Below are 25,580 nucleotides of genomic sequence, written 5' to 3'. Positions count from 1 at the left end.
ACACCATCTATAGTTGATATGGAAGCGCAGGCTTCAGGAACCGCTCTAATTAAGGACCGCACTTGCTTTATTTGAGCGGTTTCTCAAAAGCAATTAGGACAACCAATTTCTATGCAAATAATATTTAATGAAATTATTTGTGAAATTCATAGCTACAAGAATTGAATTTTTGTTTTGAAAATATTTGGCTTTCTATTTTTTATTTGTCATTGCTGAAAAAAGAGAACGAAGTTTAATATCGATGTTTCTGCATCAACAAGTAAATAAATGTCACTGACAAACTTCCTGATTTTATACAGTGATATCCTTAATTTTTTGGGAAAACTTTTCACTTGACAAAGAGCGACACCTTACCTTTTATTTTAAACCATCTCAAGTGTAACATAGTTAACATACTAGGTTTTAATTATATCGTTATTACAGTACATCGTTTCTATATAGTCAGGAGAGAGCCAACGACCAGACCAGAGAAGATATTTCCTCTCAAGTATAAAGATTATGAATCAACACAATGAAATGGAACGCGAGACAGAGGTATACTTCAGGCAATAAATGCTAGAATTATCTCGTTGTCATTTTGAATAATCAAGAAAATTGAGCTAACTTCCTACATACACCTCAAACCATCGTCAGACAAAGCTAAATTAAAGCAAATATTGCAATGAGACTAATGTTAGGATACGGAACACTTGCCTCTTCATCTTGGCCTTCTTCCTCCTGAAGGCGCGCTTCACTCTGATGAGGATGAAAGCCGCGGTGCCGAAGCTGACAGCGGGCACCCTGCGTGAGGGCGAGCCGAGCTCCCCGTCCCTGCCGCTCTCCGCCATCACGCGCGTCGTCAGCGCCACTCACGACCGTCGTCAGCGCCACGCACGACCGTCGTCAGCGCCACGCACGACCGTCGTCAGCGCCACGCACGACCGTCGTCAGCGCCACGCACGACCTCGTCGTCAGCGCCACGCACGACTGTCGTGCGACGAGTGGCACGCGTCACACACACTACACGTCTCTCGCTACGTCTGTTACTGACGCTGCGTCTCCGGCACTGCTGTGCAGTGTTGCTGCAGTCAAGAGACTTTTTATTTTATTGATAATATGCAGTCTGGACCTATGTCTTTTTCTTTTAATTTATGGATAATATTAATAATATTCAAGGTAATTTATCCGAGTCACTAATATTACGATTATTCATGACCAATAGTCATGAAAAGGAGTCTTTGATTGACGTCGGAATGAGATATTTCAGATACTAAATATTTAATCGAATTTTATTTATTTTCTCCACAAGTAGATTGTAAAAACTAATGCGTAAACGAAGCGGGCGTAAACTTGTCTTTGCTCGATTATGATTTGTATATAAATACTTCACTTTTAATTCAATCCGTACCAAGCACCACTTGAATAACTCACTTTCTCGCGTATGATAAGATCATATATTGCAAGTACAAAGCCTTTATGATAATTTTCGTTGACGTTGGAAAAAATATTTTATCACTAATGAGATTTTCTTTCGTTAAACAACACTTAGACACTTAATCTTCGTACCCACACAACCAATATTCACAACAATAACTCTCGCACTCACTCGATGTTAATTCGACTCGTACGAGCAGAAATCAGGAAACAATGCACATTTAATTTGTATAATCACTCTGATCACCGGTTCATAAATCTGAAACACAATTAGCGATTATGTATCATGTCATAAAGCGATTATGATTAGTATACACAGTAGACGATCAAATTTGATAAAGAATCAAAATTTTAATTGGTCCTTCCATTTATTATTTGTGCAGAAAAGGAAGGAACGCTAACGGAGGCCATATCAACCAAATGTTGAATTTCAATTCGCAAGTCAAGGGCAGGAAATGAATTTAATATATTCCAATGTACACATAAAAGCTGTCAAACGTAACATCTCTTTTCAAAAGATCATAGCAATTATGTATTAGTACATTTTATTTTTTGTGCATTCCAATTCGGCAGGAACCAATTTAACCTTAATAAACCATTTGGAAGAATTAAACGTCTCACAACGAAATTCTTAAAATTAATTTGTAACAATCATATTTGGGAGTAATCTCCTTCGTTGACGATGTCAAGAAGACAATCTTATCCCGTGCATATATTTCAATCAGTTTGACACGTAGAACTGTAATAGAATGCCACGACAAAATTCTCGAATTGCAATTAGTGATTGTATAATTTATAGCGTCGACATCATTTTTTACAAGTGACCAATTCCCTTCATAGGGATTTCAAACATTTAGAAGATAAAGATGTTCGATTCGCTATAAAGAACTGAACACGCACTGTAGTACTGTTACTGGTGTTTATCATAAATTTTTATGACAAACGAATCATCCAAGTCATACAGGGCTATAGCGCCCAGATGAAGGCATCTTTACTTAGGTTGACGATGTGGGATAAAGAAGTTCCAATCACCAGCAAAAAATAACAAACGTTTAAGTCATGCGAGTAATTAGTCCAATTTCACAAATTATAGCATTTCATTGGCTCAAAACTATGTAAAACGATTTGTATAGTTTTCTTGAACATATACTGCTAAGTTTATGAAAGATTCATTCATAAATAATCCAGATCATTTAAAATGAAATCATATTCCACAATTTTTTGGCTTGAATTTACATGCGTACTGTAAATAATACTTAAAAAATTCATGGTAACATTGATTCATGACAAAAATATGTAAAAGATTCTCCCACAAAATGTTTTACGGTTTCAAATAATGTTTAGTCGTTACTACGTCATGATCCTTTATGCTAAAAATTTTTGCCTCCTTCTAATTGAAAAGCACGGAAATCTCAAATTTTTCCACCTATCGAAAGTTCTTAAAAATATCAGGATTTCAATTGGAAAGTGACAACATCAATTAGGAAAATCATGACTAGTATAAAATTGTAAGTGTGTTTAAAGAGTATTTTAATGTTCAAATGTCGGGCTTTTACCGAATATATATGCTGAAAATAAATTATTGATGAATGTCACAATTATAACAATGTTGTACAGACCGTTAAAATTAAGAATAAAGTTAGCGGAAAGGAAGTACAGTATGAACACGAGGGCAGCATATTCATTTGTCGTGTGGAATGCCCCCCACTGAAAAGATGATTAACCTTACCCGTGAGTAAAGTCCATGACAGTGAACATGCGCTACGTTCTTCTAAATTAATGTTTAATGTAATGTGATATTGTGTGCGATAAAGTTTATGGATGTGACCGTTGTTTTTAACTGGTCGCTGAACCTAGGTTACCACTATACTCACGACAACCGAGAAGAATTAGCGTTGGAACTGAAGATTATAGCTCGAAATGATAAAACTCACAATATCTCGTTTGCTTTTTAAAGAAACATTTCCTTATTTATTGGTTTCCGATGCTCGGGTAGAAATAAAATAAAAAAGTATTCATCTGCTTTCATTTTCACGTGTAATATCCTCATAGTTGTTCTGCTCACTTGGGGCCGAGATAGAAGCTTTCCTCTTGAGCCTGTAGAAAATGACGAACTCGCATCAGTTGCAGGTTGAAATCTCACTTTTATGAATTCGTCGATAGCCGAAGCTCTCTGGCGCTAGCAGCGCATTTGGCGGAGCTTATGGGAGCTCAACAGCTCGGATAAGCGATGCATTTGTTCTGAATGCTTTAAAAGAATCGGAAACTTCCTCCCGTTTAGTTTACCAGGTCCCGAACGATTTAGGAAAGTTTAAATGAATAGTTCTCTCCAAACTGTGCTCTAATAATTTTTATATCTTCATGTGAACCAAGTGAGGTACTAGAGAACCATTTCTTTTGTAAGCAATAAAATAATTCATATGAACTTTGAATTTGAAATTGTGAATACTCTAAATCAGCTGCACTGTTCAAATGTTCATTATTAGTATAGCTAAATCATTTGTAGAAGACAAACATCCAACACATGCAGAGGTTAATAAATAGCAACAAATATGAGTCTCGTGCAGCGGAGCTTCACATTCATATACTGAACCAATTATTTGAATTTGTGTACCCCAGGATAAGGTCGTTAACACAGAGTGCGTGCTAGTAATTATAGTGAGCTAAACGCTGTTACTATCTATACTGATGATAGCGTGCGCGCCAGCAATGCCCTCGCTTTATTAACCTCAGTAAGTGCGCACTACTGAATACAAAGGCATTACCCTCAACTTCATGTCTGATTTAGACTTCACTTATAAATAATTATTAATACAGTAATATTTAATAAATAGTTACTTCTCTGTCATTTATAGCTCAAATAGAGGCAATTGGAGGGTTGAAAGCAAAGTAAATTTAATTCAATTCTATTTGAAGATGAAAACGACATATCATCTTGTTATGAGGAATCTGAAAAAGTCCAATAAATTACTCCCATTCTCCAAGATAAGATCAATGATAGGGGCTCAGGTGGTGGTTGATCAGTAATATTGGACAATAAGTAATTGTATTAGCAGAAATTGGCGCAAATAAAATGAACTTTGCATGTCATCAACAAATTGGCACGCAAAATAGGAGTCAAATGAATCCTATTCAAATGATTGAATTTACTTCATATAACGTACGCGAGAATTTCATAACAGAGAGTTGAGTTAATTCATTATATCTGCACCGGAAACTTCCCGGGGACCAGCTTCACCATCAGTTTAAAAATTAAAAGATTGCAAGCGCAATAGAGAAAAGCCAAGCACCAAATTAATTAAAACCTAGGTACTGAAAAAATAAAAACGGATCAAGTAACATGGAAACAAATTGCTTTAATGTTTTTTCTACATTTTTTAGTTAATTTTTTTCAAATTATTCCAGCTTCTGGCCACGGTGACCGGAAAGGGTGCGATGAGGTCCGCCTTCTAGGAGAAAGACCAGACAAGCAAGATCGGGTTGCCCAATAAAGGAGGCAGCGGAATGCAGAACGGCAACCTTGAAGTGCGTGCGATGCTGAATGCGTAGCCAATGAAAATCGTTCTACATCAGAGTTACGCGATCGTATTTTCATTTGGCACACACGAATCGCGCGTTAGTCTCCGTTACTTTGTTAACTGCAGTTTGTTGAGTGCTGAGATCCACAGAGCGGTAGCACAGAAACGCTGCATGAGACAGCACCAAAACACTGCACGAAGCAGCACAAATTAAGGCACTACACGAAGCAGCACAAAAGCAGTACACGAGGCAGCACAAAGGCAGTACACGAGGCAGCACAAAAACATTAAATTTGGCAGCACAAAAGTACAGCACGAAGCAGCACAAATGACTACACGAGGCAGCAAAAAAATTTACACAAGAGAGCACAAAAGACCGACACGAAGTAGCACACAAGCATTACACGAGGCTTCACATAAGCACTACTCGAGGCAGCACAAAAGCACTACATCTATTACGACAGCAATTTGCGTGCAATGCAGTCATGGAATGACTGTCAACGAACAACGGTTCACTCAAGACAGAATGAACTTCATCAAACTTCGTATTATCTTCTTCCTTCATTGAAATGTTTGTGCCAAATGGAATTTTCTGCGCTACCACCTACAATGGCACAGCCTCAAAATGCCTCCTCAACTATTGAAAATATCTGACGACAATTTAACGACGGGCAAGTTCAATATTAGACGAATTCACGACGTACCAGTTAGCTGTTAGAAGATATGAGTTTGCCACGTTCAGTTCGTAAAAAGACAAAGTTGCAAAGCAAAAATTCAAAGATAGAAAAGTTTACATTAGTATAAGTTCAAAGATCGACAATTTTACATTAGCATCACTTCAAAGATTGACAAATTTTCGAGCTTGCGAGCCATCAGTCGTCGGCCTGCCAATCCATGACCGTTCCATTCAGGCTCAAACTAACGAGTTACGAGAAGGAAATTAGCTGTTTGTCCAAAGATCTTATCAATTATTGAATTTGCTAATGCAAATAAAGTTCATATTTATTTTAAATTTAAACGTTTGCAAGATGTTATGGCAATAAAAATTCATTCAGTATATATCTTTGACGATAAATTATTTAAACATGTCAGTTTGATCCAGTTTTAATACACTGCATAATTAAAAAAAGTCAGAACACATTGGATCTATGGTGCGCAAGATGAGCAGCACAACACACACACCCCGACAACTCAGGGGCTGCTGGCAGTCATCCTGCAGGGAAGAGGTTGACAATGAAGACAATGAAGACAAGGTGGCGAAGATAATTCATTTTTGAAGGCAGCACTCGCTGTGCCATCAGTCCTTGTCCACTCCCCTTGGCCTCCACACTTGGCCGCGTAAGAGGAACTCAGTCGAATTTACGTTTATGGACAAGGCTTTTAAGCAAGTATTTGCGGTTGCAATTTAAGCAGGGACATTCGTATAATTAAACAGAGAAGTAGTCATTGTGAACAGTTGCATAGGCAAAACGTATCATGATAATTGCGTTAACAAGTTCCAGGAATTACAAGAACAATTTTAATTCATTAAAATAGTAAAGACAACCGACCATGATCAATTAAAAAATAATGTACCGCAATAATCATTACGAACACAGTACATTAAAAACTCAATTCAATGTTAAATAGTTCATTAATCTACGCTTACCACAGTGGTTACAGAAGTTCTTGAGAAAAAAAAAACAACTCAAAAAATACACAGAGAAAGTTTTACTGCATTGACAATTTTCCTCCTAACTTGTAAATTCAATTCCAAGCCGTTAACAGACTGATTAAAAGCCCGACTAGAACTGGGGAATGGAGGGCTCGTTGACGCCAGCATCCATCAGGGAGGAATAGGACACCGCTGCCATCATCTCCCTGAATCATTGAGGCATTATCGGCGGCCTGCCAATCCATGACCGTTCCATTCCCTGCACTCAACCTCATCCAACGAAGGCAATAAAATCCGAACATCGGAACGCGTTTCTACACAAGGAAGCATTTCTACGGTACGGTTTCTACACACGGAAGGACGGTGGCAAGGGATATTCCATCTAAAAAGGCGAGCAACTTGAAACTTTGCAAGATGGATCGAAGTTTATGCTAGCACTCAAAGTTCTCTTGTTAGGAATTTATAAATGTAAATTATATATACATTGGTATGTCTAATAATACATTTCATCAAATGATCAGACTCACATAAAATTTCATTTACATTTTTCAATTTAATTTTTAATTTGCGGGAAACAAAGCTCAAAAAAGAAATGTGGTTTTTAATGGAATTCGCAACTATTTGAAGAATGAGTTTGATATCAAAATGTTCGACACATTGTATCCTCTTCGAAAACGTTATCTTCGCTGATGCAAATTGTTTTTAACCGAGAACTATTTAGAAAAGCACAGAAACGAGAGATTATTTCCCATAATGAATCAAACTGTTAAGAACTTTGTAGTTGGTAACAGAAAACAACAAATACAGATGTGCTACCGATCTCAGAACAAGCCAACGCTCACAGTATTGCATTCAAAATTAGTTCGGTGAATGCACATGAGCGGCTTTCAGCTGTTGGCAAGAGAAGGATCTTCACAAAGACGATGAAGATTATGCTGCCAATCCCACAACTGTTCAGAGTAGACCAATAACCCGATCTCTTGTTCACGCGCATCTTAAATTTAAATGTTAACATCTTGGTTACTTCATTCCACATGCCTAAGCAAACCTCAGCTATTGTCGGCATTCGCAACTCCTCCGGATTACCAAGTGCTGGGTTACGCAGCTTAAAAGCGTTGCTACTGCAGCCGTCTACAAACGGAGCCAACTATTCCAATCCATACCAACTGTAACTATAGTTACCAGGGGCCATACTTTCAAAACTCGCTAAGTGAACGTAAGTACTTACGCTTCATTTTCTTGTCTATGATTGGTGGATTTTGCTTGCGTGGCTGTCAACGATTGGCTGATGGACTTACGATCTCCTAACTTTTTCTGAAAGTATGGGCCCAGGAATGTAGGTCAGCTTGCACTGATGATGGTTCCTTATATCAGTAAACAAAGGTTTAAACAGCTCAGTACTCATGGTACTATCGTACCTACCGATTAAACAATGAACTACTTTTACTGAAAATCTCTCTATAAGTTTTTACAGTGCCAGAAATCATTAAAAAACGAAATTCCACGTAAACGCGGAAACATATCGCTAGCCTGTATGCAATAATGATATGATAGCAAGACCTGGATTGGTATCTGTAGTACGCTAGTCCAACGGCCTCATGACCGCCTTCATCCGCCGTAGCTTTTCTCAAGTTCTCTCCGAACGTCACAATTGTTAAAAGATTCTCAAAACCTCTTCTTACATTATCCTGACGTTCGTTTCCATTCTTTTTTGGCATATGAGTCCGTGCGATACGTAAAATATCACTCATGACCTGGAGCGATGAATATTGGTGCTTCTCTTGTCAGTGGACAACATTGGAATAAGAATTCAATAGTAATTGGATGAGTAAATGATAAAAAGCTTCGTCGCTTGGCCACTGAATTGGAAGCGTTTACTCAAATTGAATCTGAATAAAAAAGAATCTGCGATAATCCATATCAGAACGCATCTCTCTCGCAATAAATGAAAATCCTTGGCTGATTTTGTTCCTTAACCGCCCATTTCTAATACTTGAGTGTCACAACTAACCAATTTGTTACATTTAACTAATGTCATGTTAACAGAATAATCCAGTGGGAAATGATCCTTAACTATGGTTTTTCAGCGACCGGACTTAGCGACGGGCGTTCATGTTTCAGTCACTTGTACGGAAATTTTTCCCGGCAGCGGCCGGTTACTTTTGGGGCACCTCGGGTGCGAGATTTCGGTTACCGAAATAACCTTGCGGCACCGGTTTGGCTCCCTCGCATCGGTTAGAATTGGGCACAGGTCTCCAGCAGGAGAAAACTCGCGTTCTAACCGAGGGCGTGACCTTGCAGGGCAGTGTTGGAGGTCAGAACTCATGGCGGAGCGTCGCACACACTCCCACGACAACAGCCGGCAAGCTACTGATGCGCAGCTGTTTGCCTGCAGGCCGCGGATTACCCATAGAAGTTTTCCTGAAAATATTCCTTAATTTCGAAATATTGAGCTATAAACTACTGATATTTCCATGACTTTTATTGCCTGATAAATGTAGAGACATCCGCTTAGGTTTTCATTCGCAGATAAGCGGATTCAAAGCTGGGCCGAACTGTGAATGGAATAATAAATTGGCAAATTTGAAAGATGTTTTACGATTCTGATAGAAAGAGTTGTGCTGAAAATCGTACACCATTGATTTCTTTATGCCCACAGGGAAATATATATTTCTCCAGGAAACTATATCTTTCCACATGGACTCTGATAACACGGAAAGCGTTCAAGCCGGCAGACATCATAAGGCTGACTCCACGAGTCGATTACGTGGGACTTCACATAATTTTTCGAATAAAATCGATGACGATTAGTCGTTATCGATTTTACGGGAGCTGGTACCAATTTTCTAGTACCTCATTCCCACCCGTGCGTAACTTCGAAGAAAGTAAACGGAAACTGGTACCAATATTGCAGTACCTCATTCTCACCCATGCGTAACTTTGAAGAAAGTATACGGGAGCTGGTACCAATATTCCAATACCTCATTCCCACCCGTGCGTAACTCCGAAGAAAGCATACGGAAACTGGTACCAATATTCCAATACCTCATACCAATCCGTGCGTAACTTTGAAGAAAGTATACGGAAACTGGTACCAATATTCCAGTACCTCATACCCCCCGGTACGTATCTTCGAAGAAAGTATACGGAAACTGGTACCGATGTTCCAATCCCTCATACCCACCGGTGCGTAACTCCGAAGAAAGTATACGGAAACTGGTACCAATATTCCAGTACCTCATTCCTACCCGTGCGTAACTTTGAAGAATGTATACGGAAACTGGTACTAATATTCTAATACCTCATTCCCACCCATGCATAATTTTGAAGAAAGTATACGGAAACTGGTACCAATATTCCAATACCTCAAACCCACCCACGCGTAATGTTATAACGAGAGTACGAAAACGGACAGCAATGTCCTTTTGGCGGGTGAGTGAAAATAAATAGTCACTTCAAATATCCTTCAGAAAAAAAAAACACTACTGTTACGTTATCATGCCCCTCCAATCACCGACCGTCTGATCAGTTTTCCATTCATAACATCAGCCTGTATTATGCCTAGAAATAAGAAATATTAAAATGTAAATGAAAGTTTTGACTGGGAAAACGAAGTTGATGCTCATTTCGTATTTTTTATAGGAAAGTAAGTAGCAATATCTCATCAATCAATTATTTTAATTAAAGGAAATAGACTTATGCTGAAGTGAAATAGTTACTCTTTTATATTTGAATGTTTAAAGTTGAATTATATACGCCGATACGGCATTATATTTTTTCGAGCAAAGGCTGTATTTATTAGTTATCTAACTACGAAATACTTTTGCAACAAAAAATTCCAAAAAGGCACACGAGTTATACATTTTTAATATATTTTTGGATTCCTCATATTTTTTTTCTGATTGCAGAAATTTGAATATCTGCATATCTGAATGCGTGCCTCATAAAGTGATACTCCACAACCTTATACTTCGTATCGTAGAAAGATGTGTGAGGAAACTAATACTACCATTTGATGACCTCATACTTACTAGTGCGTAACGTTGTATTGAGTGTATGGAAACCGTCAAACTGGCATAGATATTCCAGCGTCTCTCACTGACTCGCAAGTTCATTCTTCAACATGGAGTTCTAGAAAATACATCATGCCACAGATGTAACGATAATGTTAGTATATTACTGAAAACGCTTGTTAATATTGCCACGCGAAGACAATCGTTTAGTAAGGAGTAAATGTTTTGAATGCCACCCTGTCAGTTTTAGGGAAGTCGTTTCTCCAATGGCCCTGAGAGGGATTTATTCCATCTATTTTTGAATGTAAGCAAAATTGAGAATAGATATTCGATATGCTTCAGGTCATTGACCAGCATTGGACCATGTACATACGTAGTTCTATAATGGGCTTATAGACGCCAATCACCTCAGAAAGAACATAACTTCACACACGTGAAACAATCTTTAATAAAAAGCAACGAACCATAGGACATGTAACCTTGAAATCCTAAGGCTTGCTTGTCGAAGACTCTTCTGATCCGTGTAGATTTGACGTCCCCCTTCTCCCTCCTCACCATCAAGATCACTAGCACCTCACAAATTGGATCGCGGCCGAAATTGTTCTAGGGCCGATGTACGGCTATGCTTGGGAGCGGGAGTTTGCTCTTACGATTCTTCCCTTTCGTTCGGGGCAATTTTTGGGCGAGCAATTATACGCTTGAAGATTGCTAGAGGCATGTCATAGGAAAGATTTTGAAAGGATATCATCCACGTAAGTCCGCGCAAACTTCATCGCTACTTAATTTAGTTTGTAAACATTTGACGAGATTATTTTATAAGGTAAATATTTTAATACACACGCTGCTTTCATACACGATTGCAAAGGGGAACAAAAATAAATGAAATTTAAATATACTGTAGTCTTTCATTATATTAATTTACTGTAGTCTTGCAGGATTTCGAAAAATTTTTGGTACTTTTCAATGAATATTGATGTGTTCCTTTCGAAAATTGTAGTTCGATGGTAATTCGCGTCTTACAAAAACATGTTTATTCAATCAAAACCGGTAGAAAATAAAATACAGTTATATTATGAGCAATATATATTTTCCTTATATGTATACATATAAATAAAATCTGTGACCATGGGGTAACTGACGGAGAAGCGTAGACCAGGTAACATTGGATATCCTATGCATTGATTTATTAATTTAATGATGATGCAAGAGATGTTCCAAGTGCTCTTCGGTGAAGCTTCGTATTCGCGCTGCCGCGGAAATTTTAGAAGAAATAACTAGAAAATAAATAAATAACGATAAAAATAGTATTAGTTTGAGCCTAAAACGGATGAAAAACTCGAATTTTTTATATGTAGCTTTGGGAAAGCAATACACGATTGACGAGAAACAGATTACGAGAATTAAGACGAGAATTAAGTTTTTATTTTTAATTTATATATCTGAAGAAAAATATTGTAGCCTGACTTTTTGCGACCCATGAATTCAAAATCCTGATTGTATCATGTATCCCGATTTTTTTCGTATATACGAACAGAAATAAATAAAGTATTATAGTGTGATGGTATGAATCCTAATTCACGTGGCATTCTTCAATGCAGATGCCTTTGAAGCGTCGTTAATTAGGCTGGCCAATTATTCACCGCAAGACCAAGGCTGATGGTGGTCAGCAAATCAGTTCAGTATCAGCACTCCAGCACGTCTCGCCGGCCGTCCTCTCACCACCACATGCCTGAGATAAAAACAGTTTAAATAAAACTGCATTATATCAAAGATCGGCCATGAGAGGCTTTTAATTTGTTATACTCAAGAAAAAATTGTCATTTTGATCACTCTGTTGCTAATACGTATCTTTCATGATTGTTGAAGATACAAGATTGCACGATTGATTAGGATTTACGACACAGTAGACACGATATTCGATGGACCTTTGAGTCGTGTGCCGCTGAATGAGTTCTGAGCAGTCAAGAACTGTCGGTCGATGCCGCTTTACACGTCATCACCGCGTATCGTCGCAGTCTGAATGAATAATTTCAGGCCATGGTGGACGATCAGCTAGTTGAATACGCAAGTAAACGATAAATTCTGAGTCCTTTTTAGCGCATTTTCTCATTTATGAAAAAAATGCACTATTTTGCTCGCCATGTCCGTCTGTCTGTCTGTCTGTCTGTCCGTCCGTGACCTCAAGTTTTCGTCGACGAGAAAATGCGCTCTGTAACTCACTGCAGTGAGTACTGAGTTATATTTTCTTAATATACACGAGACTAGTTGTGCATGAGATATTCACGAGACTAGTTGTACAAGCTATTTTCACATGCAATGCAGTTAGAAGTGAATCCACTGTAACGCAGGGACCCTTGTTTCACCGAGATGATAAAAGCAAGTCGGGGGTTTGAACTATGGGTTTTCCGTGAGTTTACCGTTATTACCAAGTCGTGAGTAGACTGTGATCTTTTCATTCGTGTCGAAAAAGTTCAGTTCGTCCGAAATTTCCCAAAAACTGATTGGAAGTTTTTTGGAAGTTATCTCGGCCTCAGTCAATCTTAATGATCTACGATTTTTGGTGCGTATTGTACGTCTGGTAATAGAAATCGAAGAAATTGACTGTTACTGGCCACATCATGGATTGGTCGTCAAATAATGATCAAACAAATCTCTTGCGCTATAACATGAGAGAAGTTTAAAGGAATATCACTATTTTCCTAAATTTTGGAATATACATTTTAGATGTTGCTTGATTTTGACGAAACTGCGGTGCTGTCGGGCAATTTTTGCTTGAATCAAACATTATTCAAGTTTTAATGTTTGTGAAGCTCTAGGTTCAGCGCGATCGGGAATCCAGGTGTAGCTCAGGGTCGGAATCTCTGAATCTCTGCAATATCAGATTTAATGGAGCCACCTTAAAAAATTGGGCCGATTTATTAGAAAAAAAATCATTTCAGCGTGTTGGGAACAATCAATTTATATTTTTAGAGTTATTATCTAACACTTGAAAAAGCGATGCTTCTTATTTTTCGCGCAATCGAATCATTTCATACGATTAGTTCATAAATTTCAAGAACCTCTTTGCTAATAAGCAAGTTAAGCCAAATACTGAAGAATAAGTTTATTCTCAAGTTTTTTTTTTCAGTTTTGCGTTTGAGTTGGAAGTTCAGAGATAGAGTTTCTACGGGAAATTTTAGCTTATTTTTACGACGTTTGGAATAAACATTCACCATTAGGAAGTAAAATTAAGATTTTGTGATGCTCAATGTTAAAATTTAGTAGTGAGCATGTTTCTGTGTCGCACAGTTATGGACTCAGCTCTCGCTGCCGGTTAGGAGTAAAAAAATTGTTATAGTTATTGATAACAAAAGTTGTTAAAACAACTTTGTCTTTGATCTTTAACGAGTCGCTTTAAAGAACAGCTTCTGCCTAACTATACTATTTAGACATTTTCTCGTGAAGAAATTAATGACATTTTTGCATGAAAAACTTCAAGAATTTTATCATGAACAACTTCTTGAGTGAAGCCATTAGCAATTGCAGTCGTAACATTGTTCAGGAAAATGGCAATTAAATTAACTTCTATCAGTTCTCAGCATCAGTATCTGAGGAAAGTCTTCTTCAAATAAATTCGAGAAGTGAAGTAGGCGTCAGAATTAACGTAACATTGAGGCGAACGTCAGACGACTTGTGTGCTTAAGTACAAAATTGTATCATATAGTTTCGAATTCAGTGGCTTGTAACGCAGCGGTGAACATCTGATTTCCACTTCAGATTCCCTTGGACTACGACTAAGGAATGAGATCAATCAAATTGAGACAATTTCTCGTTGAATTAATGCCGGTCCAAAAAGAAGCCGGTAATCCCACTGATCCGTATTGCATCTTCAGAAGCATGATGGAGCTTCTCGTTCGGTACTGAAGGTTCTCGATATTTTCCCGTATAGAAGCTGGTAGCCTGAGTACTCATAAATATGTAAGTCATCGTACCTTCTTATTCAAATTTTAACCAAACGGTCAATCTAGTATGGAAGATCAAAACCTGCCGCATAAAGTCGTAAGCAATCACGAGTAGAAGCTCGTACGATGAAAATTTTTTTTTTCAATTTCTCCGCCACATTTCACCGAAAACGACCATAAGTTGTTATGTAAATACGTAGCTTCCTTCCAGAGTAACCGCGATGTATTAATTAGCCGGATATAAACTTTAGTATGTATCGAGATTAATTATTCGAGCTTAGAGCTGCAAGTCGTCGTATTGACGATTGTTTTCAATTTATTAATATATTTATTGTTTTCAGTTTATTACAGCACTTCTCTTTAACTTCACCTCTTGTTTGTTTGTCTGCTACAAATCTTATAATCGATATTCAACACACTTCTACCCCTCCAATCGATCTGAAATTTTGCACACTTGCGTAAAGTTGGTGACAATGCATGAATCAATTGACAGAATGAATAATTAAAAAATAAATAAAAAATTTTCATATTAAAAACACATATACAAAAATATTTTAAATATTTAAAAATAAAATAAGAAATCCATTGTATATGTGTAAAATCAGAGACACTAGCCTCTATAGAAGTGTTGTTTTTAAAAAGTAATTTTTAAACGCATATTATTATTTATATATCTTTGAACGCGAATTTCTCCTCGAATGGCTTTTGTCATCCACGCACCGTAGGGCCTGCTGGCAGAAACCCTGAAATATAAATGTAGCTTATGCGATATACGATAGATAAACTTGCCATTGAGTTCTCATGCTCGATTGTTTCTACTATATGGTCAGTTTTTATTTCAAGTCAAAATTAACCTAAACTGAAATGAATGCATTCTTATAGTAAATAAACTACATTTTGATTATCAAGACAAATTTCATGAACAAATATAATATATTTTATAAACATGCCATTAAGTCTGCTAGTTCTGAATAATAATTTTCTAGACTTTACGAACAAATCTGAAGTGATTCAAATTTTTAATATGGCTTCTCACAATTCGAAATGGTTGGGTGATAACGCAACAAAAAGTATCAATTATACCAAAAATAAAGTGCGGAATGTGGGATTAATGAACGTCATATAAGCGAGTAAATAATAAACAAGTTTTTAGGTATCCAAGCTACTATTAAAATAGCCTTCACATCAGTTCGGCAGTTTCTAGCATTATCTGAACACGATATTTTCGAGCAACTCCTACCGGTGTAATGACGATGGAAAGTGACGAGAATCACTTAGAGACATGGCGTCTGCGACGACGGTTAAACTTGATTGAGAGTCTCAAGCCGGCGCCCAACACAAGTGTTTTCACGATACTCATCAGGCCGGACGACCATATCACCAAGATCAGATCAATGCTTGCTGATGAACAGGCTAGGTCTTCGAATATTAAGTCGGACACTAACAGAATCTCCGTGCAAGATGGCCTGAAAATTATAATCGAGCACCTCAGAGTTCAACGCCACTTACCGAAGAATGGGCTTGCTTGCTATTGTGGTACCTCTGTTTTTGACCCTAACTGCGATAAATCCATCAAATTGAAGATGTTCTTTGAACCTCCAAAACCGATCACGAGGTTCATTTACGACTGTGGGTTTACGTTTCACACGTCAACGTTGCGCACTCTCCTAAATGATGAACAGGCAGTCGGCTACATTGTTATTGACGGCAAAGGCACTTTGTTCGCCTCGGTGCGTGGTAGCGTGAAGGATGTGCTTTTCAAGATGTCGGTGGACCTTCCCAGGAAGCATGCCAGAGGAGGGCAGTCGGCCGCCAGGTTTGCTCGGATTAGAGAGGATGCCCGTTTGATTTACATCAGTCAAGTATGCGAGAAAGCTGTTCAAGTGTTCATCAAAAACAACATACCGTGCATAAATCAACTGATCATCGCAGGACAGGCACATCTCAAAGATTGCATTGAAAAATGCCCTCGCTTGGACGTACGGTTGAAGCCCCTTATTTGCTCTATATTGACCGTCGACTACGGTGGTGAAGCAGGTCTCAACGACGCAATACGGCAGAGCATGAGTCAGCTTGCAAGCATCAAGTTGAGTAAAGAAATAACTCTCATTAGATCATTTTTCGACCTCCTCTCCCGTGGACAGGAAAACCTTGTGGCATATGGACCTGATGGCGTAACTGCGGCTCTAGAGGAAGGTGCAGTAGAGACGGTGATTGTCTGGCAAGACCTTGCTCTAGTGAGGTGGGTAATACAGAAGGATGACTCAACTACTATCGTGGAGTACTTGGAGACTGGAAAACATCCAAAACATGAAACATTTGTGGTAAAGGAAGACGGAATTTCTTTCGTGGAATGGCTGGCAGACCACGTGAAAAGCTGGGGATGTAAGCTGGAGCTCGTGTCTGATGCTACCCCTGAGGGGGCCATGCTGGTGGGTGGCTTCCGAGGTATAGCTGCTCTACTCAGGTATTCCAGAGAGCCAGCTCCTAACCTTCTCGACGACTCGGACCACTGTTTCGACCTGGACATGAGCCTCTGCAATTTGACTTATTGAGACTTGTGAGAGAATCCTAGCTCCCAACATGATTATAAAGAAGAATTCAAGAGTCAGCATGACTGGAGTCGCTAGTTTTGAAAATAAGGTACTACGTGTTTGTCAAAAAATTCAGAGGCATGAAGGAAATGAGGTCTCTGTTTTTTTTCATTTTTTTCGTATTCGCTAGTGAATTCGTGCTTGTACATGCTGACTTAAATCCAACTCTGTGTGAAAGTTATGGTAATTTATGAATAAATTAAAGACATCTAAACTTAAAGCTCTATTTCTATATCTGAATCCAAAAGATCATATTTTATTCGAACAAAGTATTGCTTAAATTGAATTTTATCAAACCAAGAGGCTCGTACTATGAACAATGGTGATAGCTGGCGAACATTTGGCTTTAATTGTAATTAATTTCATTTAAATTATCCGATCAACATGTCCAAGGATGTTCAACACGACTGTTTGTAATTTGTCTGTTTTATTTTCTGTAAATGTGAATGAGTTTTTTTTTACTTACAGCGAAAGGTTTTTTTTTTCATTTTCGTTTCAATATGAACATTGCTGTGAATATAAGATTTTGACTTCTCGTGAATTACGGCTAACTGACTGCGCTCAGTTCTCATTTTAAGCTATTTTTTCCTTTGTGTCATTTTTATGTTACAAATTCAAATCGGCCTGTATAAACGCATTTGTGCACATTTTATGTATTTTATGTATTTCTTTCTAAGATTACAGCGACTAAGAAGCATAATAAGTTCATAATCACCCTCGAAGAAATCTCTGTAGAACACATCGTTGACTTGTATCGGAAATGAGCTTAGGAAAAGAATAAGAAGTAAAATACATTTTTCGAATGTATTGCAATTTTTGACTAAAGTAGACTTTTATTTAGCCCCTCGAGTTCATTACCACAACAACTTTTCTTCACAGCCATCTCTCCAATTCTCATGCATTTGCCAAGCACAGGGCAGGAGTAATGCGGCAATCGTTAGGATTATGAGATATTAATTAGATAAGACTGGTGGTGTGATTATTTATCTAGACTTAAAAAACGAGTGAAGCAATGTTACGACCTCCACCGTATGTGGCAAGAGGCTTGCCCTTTATGCGATAATTTCCTAAAAATGATGTAAACTATCGAAGATAATTTGAGAGATAAAATACCAAATTTGTCCAACCAAGCTTGCAAAAAAGTAATTATTTTGTTCCTTGCCATTAAAGAGCTATAAACACAATGAATTCAACCGAATTAAAAATAACGAAACAACAAAAGGGATGTTCATGAACAGCCACCCAGGTTCGCGCGAATCTCACGGTTTTCTAGATGCATTCTGATTGCCCTTCGTCCAAAGAATCATGAACATGTAGGCACAGTTATTGAATCAGAATTAATGAAATCAAGAAAGCATAGAAAAATTTGCTAGTATTTCTGATCAATATTTTACTACATTACTGATAATCTGAAGCTCTTCGAATGCAAGATAAAGTCATTTTCTCCAGCACAAAAGTTTTGCTGATATCTTCTAAAATTCCGCATAAATTGATGAAGCGTAGCAGAACAAAGTATTATGCGTTAAATTTTGCTGTCAGTTACTACGCGTTTTATCACATTCTCCTCGAACTCTTCGCGGCCCAAGGTATCGGAAACTTTTTTTTTCTACACACATCAGTCGAACGATATTTGTATTGTTGGATACCAGTACGTTAGGACAATTAAATTTTAGTAGCTTTTTATGATGACAAATAAAAGCACTGATGAAATTTTGAACAGTAAAAGAAGCTTCAGATTGAAATTTGGAGCATCGAGGTATAATGTACGGAGGTTATGCACACTGATTAATGCTCTCATTCACAGCTACGAAACCGCAGACACGATTTACTGCTTCTACAAACATTCACCGGCAAGCATTGAAATATGCATGAATTACATTTTTTGAATTCATTACAATATAGTATATGAACAGTGTCAGAGTGTGATGAATTTACTACGGAATTCTGCATATTGAACAAGTAAAGTTCATAATATTGAAATTGCGATAGAATGAGGAGTTGAAGAATGTATTATTTGAGGCGTGTTTTTAAGCTAAATAATGTTTTGGTATGAAAATCATAGTTACATTTTTGCTGGAAATAATGTATTTAATAAAAGGCCATGCTCTACTCCACTTTTATTCGCAATTCCCATTAATATTAAGACTTTGTTCGTGTTTTAGGACCTGTTTCTGTAAGCTGTCATCAGAAAAGCTTGCTGACTGATTATATACGTAACTTTTCGGTATTTTCATCTCTGCGCTCTAGCAAAAAACCTTTAGGGTATTCCTTCACTAAGAAGGTTTGCCCCAAATCCAATCGTTCATGATATAACACTGGGATTTTTCTCTTGTTTAACGATTTATTTATCTATATGAAATAAATGCACATTGTATCCCTACAGCAATGATGGAAGAAAAATTTTCGCAATTGTATTCATTGACTGGACAATTTATGTAATATGTAATATACTAATATTATTTTTGAGATGCCTATTTATTTCAAAATTTAATCTCTAGTGATCGGTATACCAGGCATCTCTCTATAAAAATTATTTTGTATATATTCGTTACGAACAGCTTATTACAAACGAAAATTAAGAAATGGGGTTACAATTGCCTTATGTAAAGAGTTCCGCTGTGGAAACTCTGAGGAAACACTGATTATAAAATACTCAGCTGTCCCGTATAAGACCGATGTCCCGTTAAAAGACCGGTGAGAATCTTATGATTGAAATACGATATAAACTCGTAAAAGGGATGAGTCACTGTTGCAATGTATTTGCTTACTCATGGAAGGATAATAACTTAATAAAATTGATACGCAAAGATAATAATTGAAGTAGAAATATGATTTAAAGAGGAAGTCTGCACAGTCGCAGAGTTAGCATTTTTCTATCCGAATATATTGTACAAACGGTTAACGATCTTTTATCGTGATGAGGGATTATCGAAAAGCGTAATTAGTGCGATGTCATTAACAAATGATAAATTTTAACAATTCAGGCTGGTAAAATTATGATAATGGAAATACCCGCCTGACATAAGGGAGGAGAACGGATAAACAACTGCCATATTTACTCCTTTAACCAGAATTTACCATAATATTTTGTAATAGAGCTGATTTTTAACCTTAGTTTATTTGAAAGCCCCCAATACAAAAATATTTTCCCACGTTTGCGCTCACAATATTTTTAATAGAATTATTTTTAAATGGAAGGTTTGATTAATAAACGTTCGGCCCACATAGGCTCTTGAATGAATGCGTTGTTCAAGTAAAATAAAGGATTAATTTTCAGCAAATTTGAATTGATTATTCGATTTATTTACTATTCAATTAATGAAAATTACTGCGAATATCTTGATAAAGAATGTCATCAGCCATTTAGTAGAGTTCTTTCTGACTAATCTGTAAAGTTTCGTTGCCTGCATGCACTACATTTCTTTCAGCCATGACAAGCATTTGCCCGCAGTGTCGTGCGAATAATTGCAACATAAAAACATAGTGATAACATAACAAAACATAGTGATATTGGCGCTGAAGTGTAGGCCTGATGTGGCCTGTCGCCGATTCTTTTCCTTTTCGTGCCTTGTTCACAGAAGGTCTAAACTCGTGTCATTTGACCGGATCTTTTCATGACTGACGAAATTTTGAAATAGCTACTAGACTTCCACCGGGTTCGATATGGTGCTAAGCATTTCAAATCTGAACATATATTTTTCCATAGCTTTATCTAGGCTGTTCTTGAACGCGTTCATACTTGGAGCGCCAACGAACATGACAAACGAGATAATAAATAAATTAATTAAAAACATCTAGTGAGCAGCTTGCTATTGATCACCCACCGGTTTCAGAATCGGTGACGTATTGATGGCATCAAACTGAAAGGGCACAAAAACGAAGGAATATAAGATAATGATGTTACCTCGCTCATGCAGCCTCTCCACTGTTTTCTACGGATTTCTCACAAAAAACGACAGAGAACAACCTTGAAGAGAAACCACGCTATTTATTTAAAATTCTGCACATGTGCGGAAAAATCTTCTGTGGATGAAGGACGAGCATATCACAATTTATGAATATTGAAGGACGAAATCAATGGTCAATAATTTCTTTATTATGTTAAATTTAAATATACATTTTTTTTAAGAGATTGATAGCATAATTGTTAGAGATTCTTTAGGCATTAGCCAGGATATTGTTCCGGTTGGGGTCATTAATCAATTGAGGTCCAACAATATGTGTACATGAGGGATGAGGCAAGAGTTGCTTATTTGACGGACACCTCTGACGTCCCCTAAGGAATTAAATGCCATTCTTGGGGTATATTTTTGATTACTCCACTTTGGTTAGAAATTTTCCTGATGACCGATCTAGCTTTATAAATTTAGGTTTCATATAAATTTATTTTATTAATTTATTTATTCACATTTGAATTTGTAACAAACGAACATGGCTGTTGCAACATGGCTTCTGCTGCTATGGAAATATAATCGAAAAGTGTTCCGTCTCTACATTTCATTTATAACTATAAATTAAGTCACTTATATACTGATTTTTATGTTTGCTCAAAATTTGAAGTTATAACTGCAATTCCAAATTTAACGCCAATAAATTATATATATAGTATTGCACCATATGGTTTGAATAGATTTTTGAACCTCGTAATGTACTTTGAGATATTTTCTCTAATGTCCAAAAGTATTTATGAAACCGATTTTTACAAATCTCCCTTTTTATTTGTATTTTGGCAGTAAAAACCATTATAAAGGTTTGATAAGCGCCTTTAAATTGGGGTCAGAAGGGATTGAACGCTGTAGCAAAACTGAACAATGACAGTGCCCTCTAATTATTTGCATCGGTATTGCAGGCTTACGAAGTGATCGGAAAAACAGGATTTTACCCATGCTGGCTGTACATAGTTACAAAATAATCTTAACGTTGTAACAATCTTAGTAACAACGTTTAGTTGAAAATGATATTGATATTTACACAGCTACACTCAAATCGATTGTGATGTCTTCTCCATGCAGCGACTGCTTGCGATCGATTTATTAGGCGAGTTAATGAATTAAGTATGGATTAGGAAAACACTCATATCAGATATAGTTCCTAGAAACTATATAAATCATCTACTATATTTATTGACGACTGATACTATACGTACGACGAATGTATATAGCTGGGTTCCTGGGTTTGAGATTACAGTACATGTAACGAAGCATGATATAACCACTCAATGAAGGAACAAATCCTTCTCCTTGCGAATTATTTGACAATAATAAACTCGATATTTTCCGCAGAAGTCAAACTTCGCAGGACAAGACTCCCTTTGATGTCTAGAGAATAAAGGTAGAAATGCATTAGTTCGATAGTCTTCGTTGTCGGGAAAAGATTTAGTCGCTATCAACTTCCTTCCAAGCGTTCTAATACATCTCATTTGTGGCTTTGGAAGCATGTTTAGAAAAAATATTCATGAGAAGATGTGAAATTTTTTCGTTCTTGATTGCTTGATTGAACAACGAATCATCAGAAATTGTAAAATCTAATAGGCAATACGTAAGTACCATATCGCATATTACTGTAGATCATCAACTTGCGGTAGTAATTTGAACGGCTTTTAGCTATTTTCGTTGGCATACGATCTATTCACACTGATGATGAATGTTCTGATTGACATTGATAATAATTATACGTTGCTGATAAAGAAATAGAACGAGTCTATTGAAGAAGTGTAATATAACAGTCTGATGGCATTAGTTGTTCGTAATATTTTCAAATTATCGAACAGTCTAATAAAACATTTTCATCTTATCAACGTATAGAATGCTCAACTGCGCTTTTACTATTTAAATAATATTTTGTGGCAGATGTTAATGCAAACATCGCATATTGAAGAATGCGTGGAGATTCTCAGATACGTTTACAGAAGAGTGCAATACTGTCATATAATAATAAAAGAATATATAATATCCACTCAAAGAAGAATATACAATATAATACCAGAGATTTGAATATTTTGGAACTCAAAATTTTAAGGAAATGATCACTAAAGTTAACAGCATCCTATCCTGTCTTTGTCTTATGCAGGTCTGGGTTAAGGATTAAATCATATCGGGTGATTGATCACATGTGAAGCAACCGTCATTCAGATTATATGACCATTCTCTAATATTGGTCCAGAAATATTGAAATTATTGACGGTTGCAATACTCGTACGTTGCATGCTCCGCTCTGTAGCTGCCCTCAGTTACGGTGCTCGTTTTATGAGTAGCTTGTCCTGTTAATAGGAATCTAAATTAAAGTATTTTCCAGCTTGTTCTCCAGCATCCCAGGAAAAATTTATGACGCGAAATTAATGGACCTAATAAAATGATATTTTAGGGAGGATTTGCGCTCATTTACGCTAGGTTTCGCTTTGAATGAACTTATAATCAAAACTGTTCAGAGTGAAACAGAACCTCTAATATATTTTTTATTGTTTTACATGCATATCGTTGCCATGGCAGCGTCGTTGTCATGGCAGCGTCAACGTTGCTATGACAACGTTAAACACCAAAGCGCCGTGCTCGTGTTCAAGTTGCACAACTTGGGATCAATGAAATGAATTAGAGACAAACTAGTCGCAGTGTGCAGTGAATTTCTTGGTAAGTTAAATTAGCCGTCAGAATAAGATTGCTTAATGTTAGCGGTCGAATTAAACTCAGTGGCAATGGGCCTATAAGCCTGTACGGCTTCGGTTATCTTATTTATATTGCGCGAATGGTGACACGTTACATACTTCTTCATTGCTCTTCTATAGCAGTCGCAGCGAAAACTAATATCATCTATCTGCAATGATCAACGAACGTTTTATCGCGCTTAAACAGATACCCTTTCTCAGCCAGAAGTAACCTCCAGTGTTATTGTGTGTTACCTTAATAATATTGCTCGGTATGGGTAGTTTGTTTTGTGCAGGGTTTCCAGGGTCTATAGGTCGTGTCTAATAAACCACTATTTTGCTAAGTGTAGTCTCTATGATGCATTTGCGGTGCGTTGGTTTGTATAATATAAGTCATCATTGTGCCACAAACGCTGCTTCCACGTGTACAGTGGATATGTTTACTGTAATCAGGTATCAGATCCCTGAGGTGTACGGTGAGTGTAGCTTCCTGTATGCATTGCGAGGCGAAATAATCGCCCGCACATTGTACCATGCTTTAGGCATAGATTTTAAAGATATATTTTACAAATTCAATATCGAGATGACCAGTCAAAAATTGGGTATTTGTTTGAGCAATGCAAACCGTATGTATCATGCAAATCATCGGGTACAAAGAAGAGTGCTTATAATTGAAGATAACTGAACAGGAAAAAAAGACGAAGTATTTGATCAAAACTTTTTTCGGACGCTCAAACTAGTGCATTTCTATAACTAGTGTGAAGCGATTTCATAGATAATGCCCAAGTGGAGAATTTCTACTCCATTCATGCAGCAGGCTAGCAGAATCAAATTGCATTTAAGAATGTATCGGCAATCGCATTTCATGCTCGTGCAACGGCAAAATGCTTTTAGCCAAAGTCATGGTAGCCCTATACGCTACCAGGCTGGACATGGCTTCAGCCCTCATCATCAAGGACGACTCTCGATCTAGCCATCAATTGACAAAATAATGAATGTATATATATAGAGACTTTTAAATTAATTGAAGAGTAATTATAAGTTTTAGTGAGTACGTTTTTTCTTCTCTGGACTTGTGTCATTCCAAAAATTAAACATTTTAAGCGTTTGGGTAATGATTTATAAGTAACATTATAATAAAATGTCCTAAAGAAACCTCCTATTCCAGCTCCACCGAATATGGAGAAAACTATAAGTGAACTGTCTCTGGGAATAACATTCTTGTCTCTAACAAAACCTTCATTGAATAACAATCTGAGAATACATTTACTCTTATAATAGGGGAGGGCTGTTGGAAGAACGTAATTTCCAAAAACTTTTTTGCAAGCAATGAAATAACCCAAGCTGTATGCGTTGGTGAGAAAGAAACTTTTTCAATTTTTTAAAACCGTTACAGGTATTAGACATATTAATAATAATTTTCGGATAAATTTAGATTAGGTAACTTGCCCACAGATAATGAGGCTGATGAGGTGGATCGATATCATTGAGTTAGTTAATAATATGAGTGCCCGAGCGAAAAATCTTGAAGTTAGTCATGCACGAGCCGACTGAGGCTAGCTAAGGACATGTAGATATAAAATTTAATTAATAATTTACTAATTAAATGTAACTATAATATAGTGTAATAAGCGCTGCACTAGGAGAATATTTGCATGGATCAGGATCATAAAATAAATTATTTATTGGTAAATCCAGCAAAAATATATATTGGTAAAATCCCTCAAAAGTTGAGGATGCACGAAGAGAATGCGATCCATTACGTTCATTAAGATTGTAAATTTAATTTTTTGCCGGCCACTTCTTA

General features: G+C 37.0%; 2 protein-coding genes across 2 annotated transcripts in view; one reads left to right on the top strand and one right to left on the bottom strand.

Moving 5' to 3' along the window:
* The window catches only part of LOC108673724, a 132,144-nt gene extending 131,317 nt beyond the window's left edge, over window positions 1–827 (bottom strand). The window contains exon 1 of the mRNA XM_018161591.1: window positions 694–827. Coding sequence (XP_018017080.1) covers window positions 694–827 — 134 coding nt within the window. The remainder of the gene's footprint in view (window positions 1–693) is intronic.
* Window positions 828–15,786: 14,959 nt separating this feature from the next.
* Window positions 15,787–17,094, top strand: LOC108673723 (eukaryotic peptide chain release factor subunit 1-like). Its single transcript, XM_018161590.1, has one exon. It carries the CDS (start codon window positions 15,787–15,789, stop codon window positions 17,092–17,094), a length of 1,308 nt encoding a protein of 435 aa, XP_018017079.1.
* The last annotated feature ends 8,486 nt before the right edge of the window (window positions 17,095–25,580 follow it).

Source organism: Hyalella azteca, unplaced genomic scaffold (genome assembly GCF_000764305.2).
Source record: "Hyalella azteca isolate HAZT.00-mixed unplaced genomic scaffold, Hazt_2.0.2 contig17243, whole genome shotgun sequence".
Taxonomy (NCBI): Eukaryota; Metazoa; Arthropoda; class Malacostraca; order Amphipoda; family Hyalellidae; genus Hyalella; species Hyalella azteca.
The sequence above is the reverse complement of the archived record's forward strand: the minus strand, read 5'-3'. Positions and strand labels throughout refer to the sequence as shown.